Source organism: Pogona vitticeps, chromosome 5 (genome assembly GCF_051106095.1).
Source record: "Pogona vitticeps strain Pit_001003342236 chromosome 5, PviZW2.1, whole genome shotgun sequence".
NCBI classification, from domain to species: Eukaryota; Metazoa; Chordata; class Lepidosauria; order Squamata; family Agamidae; genus Pogona; species Pogona vitticeps.
Window position 1 is genome coordinate 4,915,001 of NC_135787.1, and position 20,560 is coordinate 4,935,560.

The window sequence follows — 20,560 nt, forward strand, 5'->3', positions numbered from 1 at the left end:
AACAGGAGCTATGGAAGCTGTCTACCGTTCACATGCAAAAGAAAGGGGAAAGTGGGATATAAAGTTCAATAACTAACTAAATAAACAAACAAACTTGCATTGGCACAAACATTAGTAACAAGTCGCTGGTATCCGGCTGATTTGGATAAGTCTAATGTTAGTTGTGGTGCTGGAGGAGACTCATGAGAGTCCTCTGGACTGCAAAGAGAACAAAACTATCCATTTTCAAAGAAACCAACCCTGAATGTTCACTGGAAGGACAGATCCTGAAGCCGAGGCTCCAACACTTCGACCATCTCATGAGAAGAGAAGACTCCCTGGAAAAGACCCTGATGTTGGGAAAACATGAAAGCAAGAGGAGAAGGGGACGACAGAGGATGAGATGGGTGGACAGGGTCATCGACGCGACCAACATGACTTTGACCCAACTCCAGGAGGCAATGGAAGACAGGAGGGTCTGGCATGCTCTGGTCCATGGGGTCAAGAAGAGTCGGATAGAACTGAACGACTAAACAACAACATCGTTAGTTGCTTGCCATTAAATCGATTCTGACTTAAGGCCACTGTTCTCAGGGTTTTTCTAGCTATAACGTACCATAGTTAGAAGTCGTTCCTCATTTCCTCCTTGTGGTGGCACTCTGGCACTATGTACCTTAACCAGGATCGCACACAAGATGGTTCTTCTCCCGGAAGACACAGAGAGAAATCAAACTGAATGAGCTGTCCTACCAACCTTTGATGAGTCTAAGTATAATTGCTTGGATCCCCTTCAGTTACTAGAACTGAAATTTAAAAATGCAGTACGTGTTTACACAGTTGGAAGACCCTGGATGAAATCCTGTTGCTTGGTGTCACACTAGTGCGGCTAACTAAACACTGTGATTTCAGTCCATGATTTTAGGTGACTCCTTACCTGCTTAAAGAGGCAATCACCAAACCAGCAAAACCAGGGAGCTGGACAAGGGACAGATTATATTTGTCTTCAGTGTGGAAGGGACGGTCACTCTCGAATTGGCCTTCTCAGCCACACTAGATGCTGTTCCAAGACCTCTATTCAGAGCACATTACCATAGTCTCTCGAGACTGAAGGATGCCTACTAATACCTGCTTAATAATCTGTCCAGGTGTTACCTGTTGATGGCCAGCAATATAAAAACCCCTTGCTTTCATTTCTTATGGTTTTCCACCTTCAGTCTGGTCTTGGACCAGAACAGCCTTTCAAACAGAGGACTCTTCTTCTGCATGACAAGTGTCAGTGGCCCTTAGCACCTGTGGCAAGAGATGAGATGGTACCAAGAGTCCACTGGAGGCAGAATCCAGAGGCAAAAGGTGACACAGAAAAGATGCTTGGAAATCCGACTGCTTGGGGGATTTTTATTCCACCCTGCAATTGAGCTGCTTGAGAAACTAATTTGAAATAAAGGTGAGATTTGAGTGACATAAGGAACAATCAAAAACTCAGGAAACGGCTTGGCTGCACAGCATACTTGTGTTTCAAGATGCGTGTCGTGTTCTTAAGCATATGTACTTTTTAGCTGTTGTACAATGCTTTGCATCTCTTCACTGGGAGAAAGGCTGGATAGAAATAAAATAGTATTTTTTAGGAAAACGGGGGTTATGAGGTGGATGGTAATCTCTATTAACGTATTGGTCACCTGTGTATGAAGCCATCCTAAATTTCTACCGAGAACAGTGTCATCCGACAGATGTTGCCCAAGTGAAGAGAGGAGCTAGTGGAAATCCCTAGTGGATCAAGCCACCAAAATCATGCCACAAGTCAACTAGAGGCGTGGCGTAGGGGGGGTCACAAAGGTTACTCAAACTACGCAGAATCTTCTGTCCACCTGGGGATTCTAAGGGGATAAGCTTTGTGCATATGGACAGAGAAAAAGCTGCAGAAGGACTCTTTAAATTTTCTCATTACCCCAGGCCAAATAGCTCCCCCCCACACACAATCACTTCCTGCAATCCATCCTACTCAAATTTATTATGATGCAAGCATCAAAAATAATCCTTTGACGAGGAAGAATAAGCCTGGGGACCTGAGTTTCAGTCTTTGCACCAAATTGGCTCAATTATGGTCCTTGATTTAAGTCCAGGTTGGGGTGGCATCGCGGAATAAACACCCAGGGGATGGGGCTCTGGTGACATTACGTTGTGGATGCAAAAAGATGAGGTGTGGAGGGTATAAATAGGTGGGCCGTTCAGTCTGGAGCCAGATGCACCGAACAGGAGGCAGCAGGAGGACTAGCCTTGCACACCCAAGCACCTGCTTACGATGTCTTTTCCAGGCTACTTCCTCTGCCTTCTTGCCTTGTCTTCAGCCTGTTACATTCAGAACTGTCCTCGGGGAGGAAAGAGAGCTTATCCGGACTCCGAAATCAGACAGGTAGCACGGGCATGAGTGGTCGGGCGAGGGAGGAGGGAGGAGACAGAGAGGGAGAGACTTGTTGGCTGTTCTGTGTGTGAAAGAGAGCAAAACTGCTTTTCCTGTTTTTTCTCTTTTCAACGCTTCATCGTTATTTCCCCTCATCCAGCCGGACAAAATTTATTTTTTTTTAAAAAAAAAGTGTGCAGGTTTAATATTGAGGTACATCCTGGGAATGTGGGAATTCCTGTACTTTGAGGGTCAATAATGAGGCCAGAGCTAGGGATAGTGTTTCAGTTACCTTGCTTGTATTTCCTGAACACTGGACAATTCTGATATCCCTCTCCTTATGCAGGGCTGGTTTCAGTTAAAAAAAAAAGAGAGACACATTCAGGTTGTGTGTCATCCTGAGATCTGGAAGCATGTTACTGTTGGAGAGATGTGATTTGGGCAGAAATCAGACTTCAAAGGGATCCCATGCTTATGTTTAATCACAAGACAAAGCATGCTGAGGTGCACATTAAATGAGATGAGCACAGCTCCCGCACTCAGAGGCTTTCAGCAATTAAGGAAGTCACTTTGCAAATCGTGGGCTATCTGTAATGTCTGTTTGTGCCTTTGCCGACAAGCCAGGCAGTCAGAAGCAGACTTTCTGCTTCTTTGACTCGTGGCTTGGCAAAAATACAAAAATGCAGTATTTTGGCTGGGAGTAGCAAATACCCTGGTCATAAAAAAGCAGATCTGCTGCCACACATTTTGTCTCAGCTCATTTCTTTGTTTAAAAAATATATCTGTGCAGGATCAATGGCAGAAATTGTGTGACACTGCTTACAGCTTTTCAGGTGGCAATATTTTAGAATGCCTACAGTGAAAGTCAGATCCTTCAAGGATTCTGCAACAAACCGAGATGCCTCTCCAGGAAGGGGTTAATTCTTAATGTCTATTCATAATGTTCTCTTTGCTGAGTCCTATTTTTCTCGCTCTGCTGAATGCTGTATGGACTGTGGCCTTGGCTCATCAGCTTCCCACTGGGCGATACTGTCCGTTTGAGGCCCCTTCAACTCCTCAGAAGGGCAATTATGGCGAGAGAGGAAAAGAGGGAGAGAGAGCCAATGCACTCACAGCTTTGCACATTTCTATCTTTCAACACTTCATCCTTCTTTCCCAAGTGGGTTGGCAGGCGTCTTCTCCCCTCTTGCTCCTTCTCCAAGTCAGCCCTGGCTGATGTGCAAATTCCTCTTTCCTCCTCCTTCTCAGATGGCATTACAGTTCTGGTTTCCCTTTCTTAGGGTGAGTATCAAACGGGGTGTCCTCCTTGATGCCAGCATGAGAGGCTTCCCAAACGAGTTTAGGCCACTTCCTCCTGCACTAATCCTGCACAGATTTCTCGAAGCAATGCATGTAATGTTTCTGTGTTGTTTCACCCAATTACAAGTCGCCAGCAGAATGATTCCTACCTGAGAGCCATCCGCTTATCCCTAGCGTGCTTCCCTTCTGCCAGCCTAAAATGCCATCTATTCCTGCATTTGTAAGTTATATTGCTTAAGCTGAACCTCATGCTTTCCTTTGTGTTCCACTTCTGCCTCTTTTCTGGTTAGTGTATCCCCTGCGGTCCGGGAAACAAAGGGAACTGTTTTGGCCCCAGCATCTGCTGCGGAGAGGAGATGGGGTGCTACTTCGGCACCTCCGAAACCCTGCGTTGCCTGGAGGAAAATTACCTGCCTTCCCCGTGTGAGGCTGGAGGAAAACCTTGCAGCGCGGGAGGAAGGTGTGCTGCTTCGGGCATTTGCTGCAATGACGGTAAATCAACATTGGGAGAAAGAAACAGAGAGAACAAGGAGGGTGGAAGGGGAGGAAGAGAAACAAGAAAAAATGATGAATCTGGAGTGACTTTTTTTAAAAAAGGGATTGTATTTTTATTTATCTGCATTTATATCCCTTCTTGTCATCCATGAGCTCAATTGATTTCTTTCCTACCTAATACTTTGATTTAAATACACTTTAAAAATACAACTTAAAACTGAACATCTTTTTATTTTTTTTGTGGATTGACCCTAACAATTCATTATTTAACCCTTCAGTTTGAAATTCCAGCAGTTACCTCTGACTGGTTGCTTCTCTCCATGTCTGAGTGCACGTTGGGGTTATAACTTAGAAATAACACAAATAAACACATCCACCATGTTAATATAACGAGTTAAACATTTTCCAGTTTAATACTTTACGGTGATGGTTCTCCAGAAGTTGAGTCCTGGCAACTGGACCTCTTCGTAGGTTGAAATGTTTCATCCAAGTAGCTTGTTTTCCCATGTTTAACTTCAATTAATTAATTAATTAACTTTACGTAGACAAATGGGTCTTAGATCAAATCAAGCCTGAACTCTCTTTGGAGGCAAAAATGTTGAAACCAAGGCTGTCCTATTCTGCATACAGTACATACCTGTTTTGGGTACAAAACGAGAAGGTAGGATTCTCTGGAAAAGACAATAATGCTAGGAAAAAAGGAAGGCAGCAGGAAAAGAGGAAGAGTAAATACAGGATCGACTGACTCCCTAAAGGAAGCCACAGGCTTGGGTTTGCAAGAGCTGAGCAAGGCATTTGAAGACAGAACATGCTGGAGATTCATAGGGTTGTCATAAATCAGGGGAGACTTGACCGCATGTAACCACAAATTAAAAACTGAGCCCATAAATTGTAAGTTCTGGCAGTTCTACACACATTTCCCTTGATATGATCTAACTTAACAGCCGGTCCTTTTCATAGCAAAGACAGAAGCCCCATCACGGGCAAAGTGGGTGTTAGCAGCACAGGAGCAGAAGCTCTGGCAACTTTCCCAGAATAACTGGGTCATGTTGACTTGGGCGTTGATCAGACGATAATGCAATTTTGAGATGCTGAAGTGTGTAAAATAAAACTTAATGTGGCCCAATTGCAGAAAGGTTACCTCTTGGGACTGCAACCTCAAATTTGGCAAGCGGTGGTCAAGCGAATATCGCTCCGGAGACTGTCTACGACTAACCGAAAGATGTCTCAATTAAAGTCCTTACTTTTTCTCACTTCTTTCTGAAGAGAGCTGTACCACCGATGCTACATGTGTGGATGAAAGCGGCGACAGAAGCCGGATGTCGGTGGAAAAGAATCTGACTGTGCTGGACGGCTCGGCGGGAGATCTCCTTCTCAAACTGATGCACATGGCCAACGTGAACAGGCAGCTGCAGGGCAAACCGCAGTTTTACTGAATTGTGGCACTCGAGACCGGTGGGCGCACTGCTTACTTTCCACAATGCACTCCGAGGAAGTCCTATACCGTATAAAGAAATAACCATTTGAGAGCAAAATGTAAATACGCAGCAAACAATAAAGCTCTTTTCTTGCATGGCGTGGTGATTTTTTTTTTAAACGTATAAACTGTGGAAGCATATTGCATTTTCAAACATGTGCTAGAAGCACTGTGGTATCTACAATTATGGGTAAGAACTATTTAGACCTGGTAAAAATCTCCGCTTTTTTTGAAAGCACGAGGCCAGTGGAGGGATGTGAGATAAACCATAGAGATTTGATGGTGATGGTGTCTGAACTTTGCCAAGACTTCCACCCAATTTCCTTCTAAGAGAGCTGACCATACCATAATATGGACCATTGCCTGATATAAGATAATAGCCAAAATCATCACTCATGTTAAGCCTGTGGAAGTGTGATGATGTCACTGACATGAGAAGATTTTCAGTAACAAAATACAGTGGTGCCTCGCATAGCGAGGTTAATCCATTCCGGATTAACCTTCGCTATAGCGAAACATCGCTGAACGGGACAGGGAAAGCCATTGGAACGCATTAAACATCGTTTAATGCGTTCCAAAAGGCTCCTTTACTCACCGTTCAGTGAGGTTTCCTATGGCCGGCAGCCATTTTTGCGCCCTCGTTAAGTGAGGGGAGGATGCGAAAACGCTGCGCGTGGCCATTTTGAGGCTTCCGGTGGCCATTTTGTCCACCAAACAGCTGATCGTCGGAGCTTCGTTTTGCGAAGATCGGTAAGCGAAACGCTTACTGATCTTCGCAAAGCGAAATTCTCCCTATCTGAAGCTCGTTGAGCGATCGCATTAGCGATCCAAAAAAACGGATCGCTATGCGATTTCATCGTTATACGGTGCGCTCGTTAAGCGAGGCACCACTGTACCTTCTTCTGTCATGTGGCTTATCACACTCGTATGTAATCCGTTTCATTGTGTGGAAGCTGTGGAAGCCCGAGGACATGAAGAGGAAGTCTTTCATTACTGAAAATCTCTCTTTGCTGGTAACATCATACAGCAGTAGAGAATTTTCAGTAATTAAAGACTTCCTCCTTTCATCCCACAACTCCCACATCTATGCAATAAAACAGATTACATTCAAGTTGGAGAAGCTGTGGAAAAGAAGGAGGCAGTCTTTCATTACCAAAAATCTCCCCCACTCCCAGCAATGTCATCACCTCACCACAGAAGTTTTTGCAGGAGGTTTTTGGCATTTCATACAATAGACTTTAAACTAGATTTACCCTGGGAGCTGTGGTGCTGTGGGAGGAGGAAGATCAGGACATCTCTACACAAGAATTCTTAGCACTTATGCAACCATAACTTGATTAATCAACTATAATTGGCCTCTGGAACAACTTGCCCGTGGAGATCTGCCTGGCTCCTTCTCAGGTTGTTTTCAGGAGTAAAGACCTGGCTATTTGGGCAGGCTTGCCCTCCTGCCGTATCTTAAATTTTGATATTTTTGACATCTTGGATTCATAGTATACATCTATTGTTTTCACTGTTTTTAGAAATGTGTAATGCCACCCAGAGTAGACCTTTGGTCTAGATGGGCGGGGTAGAAGTTGAACGAACGAACGAACAAATGAGTTAAAAATGACTACCTCCTGTCACTTATGGGGTTCCATAGCTGAGCAGGGATTTGAACCCAGGTCTCTTGAGATCTTGTCTATCATTCTCTCTGCCACACCCTATCAGCTCCCAAGCCTTTAAGGCAGGAAATGTAGAGCAGTGCATTCACCACTAGCCACCGAATTCACAATCAAAGAACAATTCAAGGTCGCACCACACAGAGCAAGGCTACAAAAACAGACCAACACAGATCTCTAGGCAGAGCTCAGAAAAAGGTATCTTTGGGACCCTAATTCTTAAAGCTCCCCAACCAACAAGTTCCCACACAATGATATAACCTTTCTGTTGGGCTTTTGAGATGCATTAGACCATTTAAAAATAAATAAATACATCATATGTACATCTTGCCTTTGAGATTTATGTTAGTAAGGCTATTTGTTCAAGTATTTTATGGAACTGAAATCTGAAACCATAGGACTGGAGGTTAAAATGGGATGGGGGAAGTTGCCAAAATCATATTTTTGGAGATGACCTGCAGATTCTTGGTAAGAAGGTCACCTCTCTTGGAAAATAGGCTGTCACCATTTGTCATTATCGCCTAGTTCAAGGTTGCTTGACCTATAAGGGGATATAGTATCATGACACCTATGTGGCTAGAGTAGCTAATGTATATTATCTGGACAAAAACATGTGAAGTCAAGTAGCAGTAGTAATAGTTTGGTATGCTAGAATACGCCAAGGAGAACATCCTCAACAGAGTTGACCACCTTCCGGCCGAAGGCCACTGGTGTGAGACCAGCCAAAACCCACCCAGAGAAGAGTTCCTATGGCTGGAAGCGGTTGTGATCTCTCCCTTGGCAGCTTTTGTTGTTGTTTTGTTGTTGTTTAGTCATTAAGTCATTTCCAACTCTTCGTGACCCCATGGACCAGAGCACGCCAGGCCCTCCTGCCTTCCACTGCCTCCCGGAGTTGGGCCAAATTCATCTTGGTTGCTTCGATGACCCTGTCCATCCATCTCGTCCTCTGTCGTCCCCTTCTCCTCTTGCCTTCACACTTTCCCAACATCAGGTTCTTTTCCAAGGAGTCTTCTCTTCTCATGAGATGGCCCAAGGATTGGAGGCTCAGCTTCAGGATCTGTCCTTCCAGTGAGCAGGTTCCTTCCTTGGCAGCTTAAGCCAGTCAAATCTAGCCCTGTTCTTTTGAGCAGCAGAGACGTGTGGGCTCCGTTGTATAAGTTGGCAAGCTCACCTGCTACCTGCAGGGAAATGTGAAGTGCTCCCCCCCCAACACACACACACACACACACACACACACACACACACACACACACACACACACACACACACACACACACACACAGAGAAGGCAGACACACACAGAGAGACATGTATTGTGCAGTGTGGACTGTGTCCCCACATTGTATGTCAGAAGTCCCTGCCAGTCTGCACCTCTGTCACGGGTTGAGACTGGTTGTACTATAGAGAGAGTTGTTTTTACCTCAATTTCTGGCTCAGAGGACTCCTCAGATCCAGGCGTTTCGGAATGATGCTCCTTTGGGCTATCCGAAAATACCCCCAGAACTCATTCTGTGCGAGACGTTTCAGCTCTGATACATTTTTTATCAATCACATTGCCACTTCTTTCAGCTGTATGAAGCAACATATAAATATAATATATTAATAAATGATACTAAAACTGAATTTTAACAATTGATGCTACATCAACCGAACCATCTTCAATGCCCTCCTTTGACCATATCCTTGCTCACCCCATCGTGTGGGCAGCATCCGGAACTGAACAGAATATGGTCCAGAGCAGGACTTAGGACAGATAAACAAATCCTGTAGTGCTCTTATCTCACACTCTGGTTGATAAATAAAGGCTAATAAGTTACTTTTGTCAACAAAATGCTTAAGTGGGTTGCTGGATAGCTCAGTGGCTTAGGTATCCAACTGCAGAGCCAGAAGGTTGGGAGTTTGAATCCCCCTGAGCCTCCTTGGCAGGGGGTGGACTTGATGATCCGTAGGGTCCCTTCCAGCTCTGGAAGTCTAAGATGATGATGATGACAATGATGAGATGAATAATAATAATAATAATAATAATAATAATAATAATAATAATAATAATAATAATAATAATAATAATAATAATAATAATAATGATGATGATGATGATGATGATGATGATGATGATGATGATGATGATGATGATGATGATGATAATGATAATGATAATACCTGGAAAAAATTTCCCCTCTTTGATCCCACAGATATCATATGAATTTTTAGAGTACTGTATATTGAATTGAATTGAATAAATGTAAATAATCAAGAATATGAGGCAAAGTTTTCTTAAAGATTATTTCACTTGAAATAAATTCAGCAATGTTATTAGCTGTAAATAAAGGTAGAAAGCTTGTGGTATTAGAAATTTGCTAAGATCTGACTAGACAACACAGATAATACGGTACATCAAAAGCGGCCTGTTATGTTCTAGTATCAACTTCACTCTCTTCACTTGAGAATTAACTTCCTTTTGGTTTGTGATTACCTGTCTGGAGGTAGACTTGGGCTTCGTTGGCAAGTCTGATGGCTTAGTCAAACCACTTTGAAACAATTACCGTATTTCTCCCGTGGACAGGACAATACTTTTGCCTAAAATCTTTAGACTAAAATTGAGGGTCGTCTTATACACGGAAGTAAGCCGAGGAGAGAACAAAACGGCCCATACCTTGCCTCTGCAAACAGGTTTCCTTCAATCACGAGGCTTAGCTTCCTACAGTCAGGATCCTGCAGCGCTTTGATCCCGTTCCCCCTCCTTTTGCTAAGCCCCGCGGGGCTTAGCAAGAAGGGGTGAGCAGGGATCAAAGTGATTGGAACACACCTCCTTGGAGGTGGAGCCTGTAGGCAGTACTCAGATGCAACAGGGACTCGTAATGTCTGAGTGCTCTGAGTCCAGAGGCTGAATACTCAAAGCTAAGCTAGGATTTCTTAATGAAATCTTATTATAAAGGGGGGGGTGTCTTATAAAGGGGGGCATCTTATACACGGGAAAATATGGTACATGCCTGGAGCGAACATTTTATTATAGCAGAAAATACACTTCTTTAAACTTGTGATTTGCTCCTTCATCTACAGGGTATCACAGAACTTTCTGCCTTATATGCAAGAGATTACAATAGCAACTCTACAGAGAAGATCAAAACATATTTGTCGAGGAAAATATAACTTTAAGGAGCAAATCTCAAAGCTGCTACCTTCACCCCAGATACAGCTGTCTCAGAGAGCATTCCCAGCAGTTTCTGTCCGATCCTGCTCGCTCCTGACTGAAAGTTTTCTTTTTATAGCTTTCCTCCCTATTTAAGCAAAGATGGTTAACTTAGACAGCAATGAAACAAGGCTAAGAGTATCAATCTAAATGTAGATCTAGAAAAAGCAAGAAGAGGGGGGAAAGTAGTCTTGTCCATCCACAGTGCTGTGAAATGGGGTAGCCTGAGGTAAAATTACTTGCCCCTAGACTAGCCAATTAACTTTTTGGTTCTGTGAGGATTTAAACATTAGATCTTTAATTCCAACCCATCTCTCAGACTTTCAGTTGACTTGGGCTAATTAACTCAATTCAAGCAACACAGCATTTATATACATGCAATTTATACTCCGCCCATGTGTACAAAAGAAAATTTAGTAAATGGCCAAGATAACACTAATGAAGTAGCCCACTTCTGGTCAAAAAAAGTCTAATGGTTTGTTTTTAATTTTCACCTACATTTTACATGCATCCATGATTTTAAATTGTACAACACTCTGATACAAATAAAGAAAGCCCCTCCACCTCTACTACTTCCCATCACATTGATGGATTGAATTAATAATATTAAAATATTATCCACCCGATAACATTAATAATAAAACTGTCATGCCCCTGCTGAGGAATATCTTCCCCGTGGAAACTCTTTGGCCATGCTCAATAGAGGATTCTAAAAAAAAAAATCGTCACCTTCTGAATTTAGCACCAGATGAAGCAGCCTTTGGAACCTTCGTTTTGCTTTGTTCTTCAACTGACTAAGGAAAATCAGTATTTCGGCAACACTAAAAGACTGCAGGATAAAACATGTTTGAGCCTCAACCTATTACTTGACCTGAACTCCTTCCTTCCTTCTATTCATCAGGGTAGACTCCCCTCCAGGATTCAGACACGGATGCCTTCCACAGATCTTATCCCCTTCATCAGGTGGATAGAATAACAGTGTCATTTGTTTTCAATGATGCCACAGAAAAGTTTCCAATTATATTTTTCTTTGCAAGCTGACTTTGTAAACATTGTGGGGATGGGAAGAGTCTGTTTTTGGACCTCAGCCTCCCAAATCAGACAGGGAACTGTACTTTAAAACATAAACTGTGGTTGTTCTCACAGACAATTTTTTTTTTGTAAGAAACTGTGTTCAATGTTGCCAAAACTGCAGAATTCAAACATCAGCTTCCGAGCTAGGCAATCCCTTCCATGGCTCTGAGCCAAAAAGGCTGACCCCTCCTTTAACTTTCTTCCAGGTAAACAAAACATTTTAGTCTCCCAAAATTTAGCATTTTGTGGCAGAATCCACACAAAACAATGTCTTACAAGGTAGACATTCTACAACCTTGTCAAGTGAAGAGCGATAAACAGCGTCCCCAGGTTTTCACCTCTTGCCACGCGCAGAGTATTTTTAAAAGGAAAAAGCGACCAGCAGTTGCTTTTATTCAAAGTCATGGTTTTATTCAACGTGAAGGGAAAATCACTCCTTGTCAGGGTTGCACCCCCAGGATGCAAAACTCATTCTGGAGAAAGTGCCACTTTCCCCAACTCCCTCTTAGCCTGAAAAGCCAGTGGCTTTTTTTGGGTGTAATCCATAATCCAAGTAGCTTTTCCAATCTCTGGGGCAAACTCATTTCTGCCTTGCCTCCACTGAACAGCCTTCTGTCCTTTTCAGGTGAGTTTACCAGGAATGAAACAAATCTATCTGGTTATCCTATTTTTGAATTGTTTGTCTGACCTTTCTCTGAAATACGGCATATAATACATTTTACAAAAACTTAAAACGACCATCAGGGACAAAATCTGTCTGGGAATCAATGCCTCTCTAGAATTATTTCTGACTTCCCAAAACAAAGGAGAATTGTCCTCCTGTTTTACCACTACCTATTGTAAGAAGGAATGATAAAGTCTCTATACGGAGCCTAGTTTGGCTGGCTTAAGTTCTCAGATCTTTACACAATCCATGGATTAATCAGTGGTAATCTGGAAACAAAGGGAAAAGGTCCTTTGATAGATCAGGCATAAGACTTTTAGGAATGCACATAGTCTATGGTTACTGTTCCACACATACAGAGCATGGAACGTCCCAAGAGTCTTTAGAATTCGCTTCGGTCTCTGAGCAAGGATGTGAGGCTAAAACTATGGGGAAATCTGATGCCTAACCTAACTGCTTCTGGAAAATACTACCTAACTGTTCACCTTTGAAGCCACCTTTCTAACAACAGCACAAGTGTGCTCTCAACCTCCCTCGTGGTCCCATCAAGAAAGCTGAGGTGTTGCCTATGTTCCTCAGAATGGCTCCATGAAAGAACTGGTAGAAGTAAAATGAACTTGCTTACCCATCTGAGAAAAAGTAGCCGAAGCTTGCGTTGCTCACGCGACTCGATGTTCGGAGATCCACATGCAGCACCTTCTGCCCACCAGGGTTGGGGAAAAAAATCCTCCTCTTACAGAACGTCAAGTGTTAAGGCAGGACTGGAATGCAGAGGAGAGGTAGTCAAAGGAGGTGGAGCTAGCTTCTGGATGTAAGTTGATGTCTCTACATGGTTTCAAGCTACCTTGAGACTGAACTTGAGAGAAAGAGAGGGAGGGAAGGAGGTGGAGAGAGACAGAGAGACAATGAATATAAAACATATGATCAAGCAGCCTAGATATCTTTAGGAGTTTCCGCCTTCACGCTATTTTGATTTGCTCTTACTTTTTCCAGGGAGAGGCAAGGAGTGTGTGAACAAGCATCCGCATCCATTTGTTCCAACCTGTTTCTTTTACAAAACATAGTTGGTTCGCTTCAAGCCAATTTGCGTTTGTCTGATTTCTCCATGTTCTAAAGTATTTATATGTAACTCTATGGGTTGGAATAGAGGGAGAAACAGGAAAATGGGGGGGGAAAAGGGTTCTGGAACTTGGGGTGGGGAGCAAAACTCAGTGCCATCATCTACTGCTCGGCCTCCGGTGCGCAACCAAAGTTCCTACCACTTTCCTCCCTGCCTCCCTGCCAAACTGAAAATCTGAGAAGTGGAACAGAGAGGTGGGAGACTATGCTGCATGGATCCATAGCTATTTCTTCAATCAAGGGCCCCCACAGTTCTTCATCAGCACCCCCTTACAGCCAAGATATCTTGTATTGGCATCATGAGTGTATCCTTACTAGCACACGCCAGTGTTCATTCAATCATATTGTCTCAATGTCGACATGTTCGTGACTTGACTGGCTTGCTTGAGGCACCAGCACAGGAGCTATCCGCTTTGCTATCACTGAGGCAGGGCTCTTTAGCTACTCCTGCCGTCTGTGTGAGTGAGTGAGGTGCAATCAAATGGCATCACGGATCATCTCAGGCGTGGTGGCTGGTCCTCGTTTGGGCTCTGATATCTCCTCGCCTTTCTCTGTCCAGTGACTTTATACTTCTTTAGTACGGAATGAAACATATTCTTCTCTGCTGCTGTTTCAGTTTTTTTGGTTTTTTTAAAAAAAGAGTACTTACAAGGTAATGTCAGTCAGTTGACCCTTGTTAGTGGAGGGCAGTGAAAAAGTTCCTTTTTGACCTCTGAATTATCTACTATGCTTTAAGTGGCAAATATCAACGCAGAACAAGCCAGGTGGCAAAGGCCATTTTCTAGACGATGACTTGGAGCCCCATGATTAATTAGCCAATCCAAAGACGAGGCGGATAAATTACGAAGCTTATGTATTCAGTGCAGTTAAGCATTTCAAGTCCTTGCTCGCCATTTATGAAATGGCTTCTTAATGCTCCCACAGGTCAGGTCCAAAGAAACAAGGGCAACAGTCTGGCTTCATTAACATTATTATTAATTGATATTAATCACAGGCTTTGTATCCTGGTAGGAGGCAGCCATCTTGGCTGAAATTCTGTCGCTTCGTGTGGTCACAACTAGAGAAGGCCAAGGATGTTAGCAAATATTTGGGTCCGAGCCCAAGGTGTTGGTAGCAAGTCCTGAGTTCAAATCTTTGGTAGCAAGTCCTGAGTTTGGAAACTCAAGTCTGAGTTCCTATTAAAAGGAAGGGTTCCCCCCCCCCCAAAAAAAGGGGAGGGCTGGGTGGGTTCCGAGTTGCGCGTCAAGTCCCAGACATTGAGAAATAACCTGAAGTAGAGTTTCGGTTGAGTCAATGGTGCGACTCAAGTCCAACCTGATAGCAAGTTCCACAACTCAAGTTGCCCTCCCTGGAGTAGGAGTCAAAGTCCATCGGAGTCAAACATACTAAGCGACAGGATTTCAGCCAGTGTGATTCCCGTCCCACTAAATTACAAGACTAATACATTCTACAACAGTGCTTTACCAACATATCAATAGTCTCTTGGGAAACTCACTGTATTTTATAAATTAAATTGTTTACATCTCTGAAGATAAATATATATCTTAAGATCTCAGGGTCAGGTGCAGTCATTAAATCCGTTTAAATATTAAAACAATTCAACAAAGTAAAAAATAAACTAATCTATGATCTCTATTTCCTCAAATAATATGCATAATAATCTTAAAACTGCAGTGCTTGAAGGGACCCTAGGCGTCATGAGGTCCAACCCTTGTCCGGGAACCAAAGGTAGAAGTGACACCTTTGTTTAGACCAATACAAACAAAATATTCAATCTACGCTTTCGTGAATAATGGCAACAGGTCTTCCAGGCACGCTGCTGGTCCCGTGGGGGAAGAGATAGGGAGGCCCAGGGGGAAATCGAACTTCCAACCTCTGGCTCCACAGCCAGATTCCTAAGCCACTGAGCTATCCGGCATGCTTGGGTGAAGAGCAAAGTTTTAACCTGCTGCCTCAGGTACTGCTCCCAGGAGTGAATCGTATCCAGTCGTCTACAAGGGCAATCCTGCAATGAAAGGGATTGTACGTAGAACTTGGAATCTTGCGTTTTTAAAGGAACTTGTTCCATTACTCAATATTTCTCAGCTGCTAGGTTGCCATTATCAATACCCTTGCTCCAATCTTGACGCAATTCAGTGTGTTCCTCTGCGTTATTGCTACTAACAATCATACAGAGCAAAATACAGAGACACGCAGATAAATGGTGTCTGGCTCCCCTTAGTGGTCAATTTTGATACTGCAACTTGAAAAACTTATCAAAAAGATGTGCCATATGCCATCAAGTCAATTTTGACTTATGGTGACTTTTTCGAAGGGTTTTCTAAGTAGAGAGAGTACTTAGAAGGTGTTTCCGCTTCCCTTCTCCTGCGGGCACCTTGAGACTGTGCGGCTTGCCCAAGGCCAGACAGGCTGGCTGTACTCTCAGGAGGCCCCGAGGGGAATCAAACTCCCAACCTCTGGCTTTGCAGCCAGAGACCTAACTCACTGCTCAACAAACACTGAATCCTATGTTGTAAACCACCAAGAAAGTGCTCCAAGCAGTATGGGATGGCAGAGAAGTCAAAACAGCAACGAAACCAATACCCATATCATGTCTATATCAGTGTACTCTCGACATATACTGCGCAAGACGCGATGTTAGTTGCCCCAAATGTTTGTGATATTATTGCTGCTTCAAGGATATACGGGATAGCTCCCAACAGGAACTATGGGAAAGCCATCATCTTTCTGCTTCGACAGCTGCCCTGGCGTAGTGGCGCTATTAGATACGGGCCAGTAAATGTTCTTTTTCGGAATATGAAACAGAAAAGCAAAGTCTACAGAATAGAGAAGTCCTGAGGTTTCCCCCTTTCACCAAAAGGACGCCCTTTCCCCAAATTATGGGAGGCATTATCTTAAGGTATCGAACTAAGGGCTACAGCGCCAGCCATAGTTTCATACCGGTTGAAAGTACACTGCACTGTCTTCCATTTCAGATCTCCTGAAAAGGCCAGAGAAAAAGTATTCATCACTCTGGTGACATCAAAGACTTCTTCAATTAAGGAAGACTCTTGGCCTTTGAGACATTTTCCGCCCAGTTTGGGGGAAAACGAGAAAGAGAAAATTGCCCATATTTTACTGACCTCACGCCTGTGACCTTGGCTTATTAGCGGAGACCTCTGTTGTGAAAGGTGATGAGTTGGGTTTTTTAAGAGAAATACGTAACAAGGGTGGTCGTATGGCTATGTAGACGATACCCTCAATAGACAGTATATATATACCTGTGAACACCAAGGCAGAACCCTGAAGGCTTTTCCATTACTGCTTTACGGAGAAAGCAGAGGGTGAAAGACGGGCCATGTCGTATCATACGCTTGCCTTCTGCCTACTTTGGCTGCTGGCTTTCTCCTCCGCTTGCTACATCCAGAATTGCCCCATCGGAGGGAAGCGTTCCGTCCTCGACATGGAAGTCCGAAAGGTAAGCCATGGGGGAACGTAAGATGCAGGGGAAATAAAAGGTTTGCGAGCAATCAGGAGATACGGAGCCAAGGATAATGGTTGGTAACTAGCTAGTCCTATCAATACCACTTAAGAAAGAGAACTGCAAAAATATTTTACAAACTGGGATCTATGTTCTGCCTGTGTGAAACCATAGTCTATTTCTCCCTCCAGCTACAGACTAGGAATTTCTTTGGACTTATGCACAATGGCGATTTTCTGAATCCTTTGTTTATAAAGTAGCATATGTCTCAAGATAAATATAAAGAGGGGGAACCATTTTAGCTAGGGTTGTAGTAACGCTTTCCGATATTTTGGTTTTAATTTCGAGAAGCCTGGCTGTTAATTTGAACGATTCTTGGTCTTGTTTTGTACTTTTCTTCAAATAACAAACTAATGATGCTTATACGTGAGATGGGAAATTGTTGCAGAGTTTCGAATTCATGTTCAGATTCCCTTTTTGTTAAGACAGTAGAAGTACAGAAACTCAAAGAGGAGAATAGTTACAAGTTCACCCCAGATAGTTCACCCCTTTCTCATAAACTGGCACTTAAAAAGCAAAGTGTGCCGCTTATATACCACCCCATAGTGCTTCAAGCACTCCCTGGGTGGTTTATAAGTTAATTATGCAGGCTGCACATTGCCCCCCCATCCCCAGCGAGCTGGGTACTCATTTTACAGACCTCAGAAGGATAGAAGGCTGGGTCAACCTTGAGCCGGCTACCTGGGATTTGAACGCCAGGTCGTGAACACAGTTTTGATTGCAGTACAGCGGTTTAACCACTGTGCCAGGAGCTCACTTAACTCACTCTCAGGCATTTGTCGAGGAAAATGTTTCATTACTTAGTTGCGAACAGAATAACAGCAAACAGATAACAAACTGCAACAGGTAAAAGAGAAGAGGAAATCCCAGAGTAGAGGAGCTGGGCCCTCTTTGAATTCAGAGGCAGGAAGCCGTGATTGGTTAGTGGTGGATAGACTGACAGTCACCTCAGTCCAGAAAGGTCCCTCCCAACCACACCTACTAGAGGCAGCCTGCGAGGTTGCAAAAGCTCCAACAGTTATAGTTTGGTAATACCTTTTTCTTAAGGTTTGGAACTGTAGTCTTGCAGAAGGTTCTGCGGCTTAAAGAATCCTGTAAGTCTTTATTTTAAGGGACTCTTCCTGCAGATCAAGTCTGCCTCAAAGCCAGAACAACGTGGGAGACATTTGCTTGTAGTCATAGTCACGGACTCCAGAATGGGACCCAAGGAATGGCAGCTGAGAAACAAACGAAAAGGGCAAACATTTGACCGCCATCCTTAGAAACATCTTTACAACCTAATCCTGTGCAACTTTATGCCATAATAAATCCCACTAGGTTCAGTGGGGTTTACATCCTCATCCAGATGTGCTCAGGAGAAATGAAAAATGCTGGTTAAGGCGAAGAAGAGAAACTTGAGAAAGAAAGCCAAATACTGTGTTTTATTGTTAGGTTGCACTTTTAATGTGCTGTACGGTTTCGTAGGAAAGATGTAGGATAGATTCATTAACGCTGACCGTGATCGCAGTGGAAGTCTCTCCAGCTGTAAGTGTTTCGACAACCCAGTGTCCGACCTCTTGGATAAAGTGACGGGTCCTCTTCTTGTTTTCCCCCACCAGTGCATCTCTTGCGGTCCTAGAAACCGAGGCCACTGCTTTGGGCCCAACATCTGTTGCGGGGAAGAGCTAGGCTGCTATTTCGGCACAGCAGAAACGCTAAGGTGTCAAGAAGAAAACTTCCTGCCAACCCCTTGTGAGTCCGGAAGGAAGCCGTGCGGCAACAACGGAGGGACCTGCGCCGCAGCCGGCATCTGTTGCAACAACGGTGAGACCCATCCTGCCATGCCAGGCAGAACCCTAAACGTCACCCGGCAGCAGAGTGGCCACTCGTAACAGTCGGAAGATCTCCCTCCTGGGAGTTGTACCACAAGCCACGTTGAATTCGAACCCATGTTCTTATTAGGCCTGATATTAAAATAGGGGTGGGGTTTCTAGAGAATTTCCATGCCTCATTAATGAAATTTCTGCTGCCTTTCCATTCCTCTCTCCTTTCCAGTTTCCTCAGTCTTTTCATCTCTCCCGCACATCTCCTCTCTATAGCCTGCTTGCTGGACACATTTCCCTCTGAACTCTACCGTCTTCTCTCTTCTCCATTCCATCTCTGCTCTGTGTCCATTTACAGCACCAGCTGTACCGGTTACAGTGGCCATAAAAACAGTCATCATAAAAGTGGAGAGGAGTCAAATAGGAGTCAGGCACCCCATAATTCTATGTACGTGTGAAAACAAAACATTCTTCATTTCATGCATTTACAAATTGAGCCTATGCTCTGGGCAGCCCATGGGAATGAGAAGTTTCTTAATTATATCTCTGGATTGTGGGGATATTATTTAGTGGATAATTTGCTAAAGTCCCTGCTCAAATATGATAGGGATGATGATAATGATTATCTCCCAAAGTTCTACATGCACCAAAAGAGTACTCTCTGGAAGCGAACAATGTGACATAGAACATGCCGAACTCGTCTGCATTGGTTTCTCTGACATGTTTTCTTGCTGTTTCAGAGGGCTGTCTGGTAGACTCGGTTTGCGATCAAGAATGAAGAGATTCCCAGGAATCACAATGATGCAACAATACTTTTAGATTACGAACTTGTGGGTAATGACATCGCATCGAATAGATGTGTCTTTCCACTGCAGACATATATGTTGGAAACCAGTGGCCAACGAGATTGTGCAAAATAAATGATGTATAATAACAAAAACTTGTACTTTGTGTTCTCGTTTTTTTTTCCCAGTAAAGTTATCCACAGATCTATTGCGCACATTATTGTTCATCTGGTATATAAAGTAGCAAGAGCACAGAAGGAAAATACAGTTAATTAATGAATATGGGTCTTTTTGTTCAAGAAGCCATCAAAAACTGCTATAAATCCACATTAAAACAGTAGGAAAGATTAGAATATCCACAATATGTATGGGGAAAAATAGCAGTGGTAAAAGAAACCAAATGCACAGTTACAAGATAGGGCATACTGAAGTTGAGGCTCCCATACTTTGGCCATCTCATGAGAAGAGAAGACTCCCTGGAAAAGACCCTCGTGTTGGGAAAGTGTGAAGGCAAGAGGAGAAGGGGACGACAGAGCGTGGTTCTACTCCCAGAAGGAGCAGTGGGGAATTGAACTCCCAAATCAGATACCTAATCCACTCAGTGACCATCACCTCCATATATTTATTAAATGTTATTTTTAAGTGTAAGTCACCACTGCATTTTGTGCCAGTGAATTCTGGCTGAAGTGTGTGCTGTTCAAATAACTTATTTTCATCCCTCCTGCATTGCCCACTGTTCAGCTTCTGTGAACTGGGAAATTCTAGGAACTACATTTCCCATCCTGCGCTGGCCCAGTCCCCAATTGTGTAGTCGTGCGGCAAAGTGAGCCCGGAGCAACGTATTCCACAACTCTGAAGCCACCAGAGAGAAACGTATCGTCTCTTTTCGGGGGAGAGGAATCTCTTTTCTCCCTGAGATGGTTCCTGTTGAAGGTCCTGGGTTTGGATGGGATTTTGGGTGGTGGCATGTGGGATACAGAATACTGAAGTGAAGGGCACATGGGATCCCAGATGACATGATAGACAGATAAATTGTGTTTGTATTGAATCTTTACTCTCCCAATTAAGAATGGGTACAGGAAAGGAGGAATTTATCC

General features: G+C 43.6%; 2 protein-coding genes and 1 long non-coding RNA gene across 4 annotated transcripts; 2 read left to right on the plus strand and 1 right to left on the minus strand.

Moving 5' to 3' along the window:
• The first annotated feature begins 2,022 nt into the window (after positions 1-2,022).
• Positions 2,023-5,744, plus strand: LOC110091671 (vasotocin-neurophysin VT). Of its 2 annotated transcripts, none has more exons than XM_020815864.3 (3): positions 2,023-2,389; positions 3,967-4,168; positions 5,438-5,744. In XM_020815864.3, exons 1-3 carry the CDS (start codon positions 2,279-2,281, stop codon positions 5,605-5,607), a joined length of 483 nt encoding a protein of 160 aa, XP_020671523.3. In that variant the 5' UTR covers positions 2,023-2,278; the 3' UTR covers positions 5,608-5,744. The 2 variants fall into 2 exon arrangements, with proteins under 2 accessions (XP_020671523.3, XP_072858222.2); XM_073002121.2 differs by lacking the exon at positions 2,023-2,389 and adding an exon at positions 3,611-3,658.
• A 1,897-nt stretch (positions 5,745-7,641) lies between these two features.
• On the minus strand, positions 7,642-14,669 carry LOC140707801 (uncharacterized). Its single transcript, XR_013545747.1, has 3 exons — positions 13,672-14,669; positions 12,863-13,093; positions 7,642-8,878 (listed from the first exon to the last, which is right to left on the minus strand). It is a non-coding gene; the product is annotated as an uncharacterized LOC140707801 (long non-coding RNA).
• A 1,976-nt stretch (positions 14,670-16,645) lies between these two features.
• LOC110091677 (neurophysin 1) lies at positions 16,646-19,618 on the plus strand. The gene is made up of 3 exons (XM_020815872.3): positions 16,646-16,813; positions 18,475-18,679; positions 19,419-19,618. The coding sequence occupies exons 1-3, from the start codon at positions 16,694-16,696 to the stop codon at positions 19,454-19,456; spliced, it is 363 nt and encodes a 120-aa protein (XP_020671531.1). The 5' UTR covers positions 16,646-16,693; the 3' UTR covers positions 19,457-19,618.
• The last annotated feature ends 942 nt before the right edge of the window (positions 19,619-20,560 follow it).

What these genes read in the sequence shown, in the direction of transcription:
- LOC110091671 (XM_020815864.3), top strand. Translation starts at nt 2,279, where the DNA reads ATGTCTTTTCCAGGCTACTTCCTCTGCCTTCTTGCCTTGTCTTCAGCC. An exon ending in CGGACTCCGAAATCAGACAG is followed by an intron (nt 2,390 to 3,966) that starts GTAGCACGGGCA and finishes TTTTCTGGTTAG; the next exon opens with TGTATCCCCTGCGGTCCGGG. An exon ending in GGGCATTTGCTGCAATGACG is followed by an intron (nt 4,169 to 5,437) that starts GTAAATCAACAT and finishes TTCTTTCTGAAG; the next exon opens with AGAGCTGTACCACCGATGCT.
- LOC110091677 (XM_020815872.3), top strand. Translation starts at nt 16,694, where the DNA reads ATGTCGTATCATACGCTTGCCTTCTGCCTACTTTGGCTGCTGGCTTTC. An exon ending in TCGACATGGAAGTCCGAAAG is followed by an intron (nt 16,814 to 18,474) that starts GTAAGCCATGGG and finishes TTCCCCCACCAG; the next exon opens with TGCATCTCTTGCGGTCCTAG. An exon ending in CGGCATCTGTTGCAACAACG is followed by an intron (nt 18,680 to 19,418) that starts GTGAGACCCATC and finishes TTGCTGTTTCAG; the next exon opens with AGGGCTGTCTGGTAGACTCG.